This window comes from Acanthisitta chloris, unplaced genomic scaffold, assembly GCF_000695815.1.
Source record: "Acanthisitta chloris isolate BGI_N310 unplaced genomic scaffold, ASM69581v1 scaffold20225, whole genome shotgun sequence".
Taxonomy (NCBI): Eukaryota; Metazoa; Chordata; class Aves; order Passeriformes; family Acanthisittidae; genus Acanthisitta; species Acanthisitta chloris.
The window spans coordinates 14,440-19,444 of NW_008675593.1; the positions used below are offsets into that span (position 1 = coordinate 14,440).

Below are 5,005 nucleotides of genomic sequence, written 5' to 3' on the forward strand. Positions count from 1 at the left end.
CTCCCATGTGAGGTTGTACTAGATATCAAGGGCTCGGAGTCACCTTGCCTAACCTTCAGCTACCTAAAATTTATGCAGTTCACATGAATTAGGCATCCTCTCTAGACAAATGCCAAGAACAGGCACCTTCAGAACAACTCAGCCCATCCTAAAATATCTGTCTACAACTAGTGGGCTAAATTACACTTTGGTTGTTCCTGTCTCTATACATTGACAATCAAGAAAGCAGGAGGACTTAACACCTCATTTTAGTCTGTCTAAAATTAAACTAAATTAATCCTACCCCACTTCTTTCCTCTTGGGATTATCATGTTTCCCCCTGTAGACTCATTTTACAGATTAGCAACGAACCAAGGAAAGCCTCCTCACTTCTGGCAGCCTGTGCAGAGTGCTACTATGGTCAAACAGGACTGTTTGTGCACATGGAGAATAAATATCTTATCTCCTTGTTTCCTTTGCAGTTTCCTGAAATAGGTTTGGGCCATTTTCAGAATGCACTGCAGGATCACATAACACATAGGGGTTAGATCAGTCCTGTGAAGATTTATGACACGTGATTTTTGAAGTATTCTTATATTATTTGAGAAAGCAGTGGAAGGAGGCAGAGGTTGCTTTAAAAAGCACAAGGCCATTTCAGACAATAAATCTGAATGCTAGAAAACCTGGCACTGTTCTATCCCTGTGGGCTGACCTTGTGCACCGGTCCAGGCTCCATGCTGGTTTTGTTGTGAAATGCAGCAACAAGTTCAGGGGTGTTGGTGAGATCAAGAATCAATCCTGGCAAACTCCAAGGAGCCCATGAAAGAAATACAGATTGACTGTCGCCCCTTAAGGAATTCCATGCTTTTCACAGGCAATTCAGTGCATACTCATAGACTAAATGGCCTGTTTATTTTTCATCTGCAGGTGCAGAAGAGTTTATGCAGATTTACATGTTAGTTTTATCTTCAGACTTGTTCCCATGCAGCTGTGCAGAGCCATGGGCCTCCTTAGTTTTCTTTTCAGCAGAAGGATACTCAGCTTTCATTGGGACAAGCAAGGGAGAGATTTGCTGTGTCATTTTTAACTCCCCCCACTGGATGGATCTAAATCCCTCTCTATACTGAAGTCTCTAAGCTCAGCAGAAAGACAGCAGGATTTCAAAGAAGACACTTGATTTGTTTGTTTGTTTATCAAGAACTATGTCCTCCAGACATTCAATTTCTGCTGAGCACTGACTGCTTCAGGTTCCTTCCTGCCAAAGGTCACAAATGTCCAATGCAACATCTCACCTAAGCAGCAGGCATAGAGGCAGTTTGACCAGCACATGATTTCCCCCTTTAAAATCACTCTAGCTATTGTTGGACACATAGCTTCCTAACAAAACACTGTGGAACTGCTCCTGCAAAAAGGCCATGTGCAGCAGAATAACCCAATGAAAACAGACAGGACAGGTTCAGGCATCTTATTTACAGATTGACACGACGGTGTCTATTGACAGTAGAGTGGCTGCTGCTCCGTTCAAACACTTGCCTTGCCTTCAAACACTTGCTCCTCCCCATGCCAGCAGACACATCAAAGCTTTTTCTATTCGTAGCAGGGACACTGCTGCAGACTCCTAGGTCCAAGGAGGAATGCTTAATGCTGTCCCAGAGACCTCTGACACTGCAGCTCACTGACTGACAATGGCCTCATCATTAGTTGGGCAAGAGGCTAGTGTTAAGGTCAGTAAAGAGTAGCAATTCATTTTAGGGACTACCATTATTCCAGATCACCCTTGGACCCTGTTCATGGTTGTATGTTAAACAGGAAGCGCTCAACTCATGGAACTGAGAAGGAGAGAAGGGAGTAATATTGGACAGAATAGCATGACATCAAAGAGAAGCTGATAAAGCTACAGCAGCATGTGGACATTGAGTAGTTTTGTGAAGTGGGGTACACTTCTTGCTGAGCTGGAAAGTGACAAAACTGGACACACAAGAACAACACAGAGGGCTGTAAGGCTGATGAGGCCAAGAACAGCCATCAGAAAAAGGAAAAAGAAAAAACAAAGTAGCAGCATTCATAGAATCATAGAACTTCAGGGATTGGAATGGACCTTAGAGATCATCTAGTCCCAATGCCCTGCCATGGGCAGGGACACCTCCCACCAGAACAGGTTGCTCAAGCCTTCATCCAACCTGGCTGTGAACACTACCAGGGTTGGGGCAGCCACAGCCTCCCTGGGCAACCTGTGCCAGTGTCTCACCACCCTCACAGGAAAAAAACCTTTCTTTCTACTATCTAACCTAAATTTCCTCTCTTTCAATTTGTACCCATTGCCCCTTGTCCTGTCACTGCAGCTCCTAACAAAGAGTTCCTCTCCAGCTTCTCTGTAGCATTGTCTCATTGTTACCAACATAACCAGTTGCTTTTTTTTCTTACAAACACAAGTTAATAAACAAGTATATATTTCCGTTTGAATCTTTAAAGAAAAGCTCTAAGATTAAGGAAATCAGGAAGCCTAACACCTCATGCCCTCTTACTCAAAGTGCAAGCATTCCACTCTCATAGAAAAGCCATGCCAGGACCAGATTTGGCTCCGTGCATGGTTTTGCGACAGCTTATGAAACAGGCTTTGCGTCTCCTCCTCCCTGCCCTCCTGCTTAGCTATAAACTGCCTTATAAAGAGAGTTACTGTTATGAGGCAGGCAAGTGACTGTTTTTTTCTAAACCTTTACTTTGTCTAATATGTTTCAGATTTCTGCAGTCCCTGCCAAGCTTTTCCATTCCCTTTCTTTTTTCCTTTTCTTTTTTTATTTTTTTTTTTTGCCTAAAGACATAAACCAGTCTTATGACTGGAATGGCACTGCCAAGAAAAACAATCTAAGGCTGATTTTTAGCATTACATAACAAGGGGGCAGTTTAGGGGAAAAAAAAACCAAGTCCAAAGTAGCAGGTTGAGTGCAGTTTGTGCAGCAAAGAATTAGAGCTGTGAAGAAAGGAACTACAGAATCACAGAATAATCAGAGGTGGAAGGGGCCCTTGAGGATCATCTAGTCCAGCTCCTGGCCCTGCACAGGACATATCCAATAATCACAGCCTGTGCCTGAGAGCATTGTCAAAATGCTTCTTAAGCTCTGTCAGGCTTGGGACTGTGACCACTGCCCCAGGAAGCTGTTTCAGTGCCCAGACACTCTCTAGGGGAAGAACCTTTTCCTAATATCCAGCCTAAACCTCCCCTGACACAACTTCAGGCCATTCCCTCTGGTCCTGGAACTAAAGAAATCAAGCAACTGGTGTTGGAGATCTACCTCATTTCATCTGAGTCAATACTTCACAGCTTTTCTGAATTGATTACATTTAAAAGCTACAGTGTTCTGTTTAGCTTTATATAAAGACTTCACTATATGATTTTCATTTGTTCTGTACATGGGGAAAAAATGCCATCATCCTAAGTGATGGTCACAAAGAATGCAAGGAAAGAAGAGAAATAAGAACACTCTCCCAAGGCTGGCAGAGCCCCTACCATCATTCCCTTCTTGGATTTAATGAAAGTGCTGTATGGAAAAGCTTACAATTCCACAGTCTAATACTGTGCATGTTCAACACAAAACAGGACTCCAGTATCTATAGAAGACCATCTAGCATCTTGTACTACCAGAAATTTTGAAAATAAAGGAAGCATTCAGGGATTCAGCATTGTATGTCGGGAATGATCTCTTCCTGCTCCTTTCCCCTCTTCAGGCAAACTTCTACCAATTGCTGGTTTCCTTCCATTCTGACTGGCCCATACAAAAAGTTGAGGTGCTGATAAGTATGCAAACCCTGCTTGTTATTAAATGTTAATCAGAATGATTATTATATCTACAAGCCTCTGTGAAACGGCTGCAAACATACCTTCATCTGCTTGACTGTGTATCGCATCGTTCCAAATGGTCCATCTTTCATGAGCTTCTTCCCCACAACTTTAGCTCGGATCACTGTCAAAAGAGAGGAAAAATACAACAAATTATAAACAGCTTTACACAACATTTACACTAGACCCTCCACTTCAAAAAAAACACCCAGTTAGACATGTTATTCTGTAAAATAAAACAAAACTCCAGGCCAACCTTCCTCTCCATTTATTCTAGATCTCACACACAGAAAAGGCATGTAAAATGGGATGCCAAAGCAAGGATTTATTGAGTGGAAATTCAGTTCTGTGTGAAGAATAAGAACAACCATTATTCATGGTTAAATCTCACTGAGATCTGCAAAGCTGACTATAGCTGGGACCAAGAGAGATTAAAATATTTGCCCCCAGCCACTAGGATGAAGTTTGTATTTAATGTCTTAACCCTGAACATATAGGATGATGTTCAACAAGATATGACTTCTAAATCATTGTTTGGGTGCCCAAAGCAAATTCTGTATCTCAATAACCACAATACAGTACAGTGCATCGGAATATCCCATATCTGGGAATTTCACTACAGCTGCCACCTTTCAGATACCACAAAACTCCTAACAAATGATGTGCAAAAACAATTTATTAGGTTTATTGGAGCAACTCCCCTATGAGGACAGGCTGTGGGAGTTGGGACTGCTCAGCCTGGAGAAGAGAAGACTGTGTGGAGACCTCAGAGCAACTTTTCAATATCTGAAGGGCCTACAAGGGACCTGGAGAGGGACTCTGTGTTAGGAACTGCAATGATAGGACAAGGGGTAATGAGATCAAACTGAAGGAGGGAAAGTCTAGGTTAGATGTGAGAAAAAGGTTTTTTACTCTGAGGGTGGTGAGACACTGGCACAGGTTGCCCAGGGACGTGGTGGCTGCCCTGACCCTGGTGGTGTTCAAGGCCAGGTTGGATGAGGCCTTGAGCAACCTGATCTAGTGAGGAGGTGTCCCTGCCCAGGGCAGGGGGTTGGGACTAGATGATCTGTAAGGTCCATTCCAACCCTTAAATTCTATGATTCTATGATTAACCATCAAGTCCACAGTGAAAGCTGCCAGGCCAGCCAGAAGTCACCTGGAAGACAAAACACTGCACTTCATTTCTTC

General features: G+C 43.0%; 1 protein-coding gene across 1 annotated transcript in view; it reads right to left on the minus strand.

Moving 5' to 3' along the window:
- The window catches only part of TIMP3 (TIMP metallopeptidase inhibitor 3), a gene marked incomplete at its 5' end in the record, with an annotated part of 8,899 nt that extends 4,958 nt beyond the window's left edge, over positions 1–3,941 (minus strand). Inside the window, one exon of the mRNA XM_009075831.1 lies at positions 3,859–3,941. Within this exon, the coding sequence (XP_009074079.1) occupies positions 3,859–3,941 (83 nt within the window). The remainder of the gene's footprint in view (positions 1–3,858) is intronic.
- Between the last annotated feature and the right edge of the window lie 1,064 nt (positions 3,942–5,005).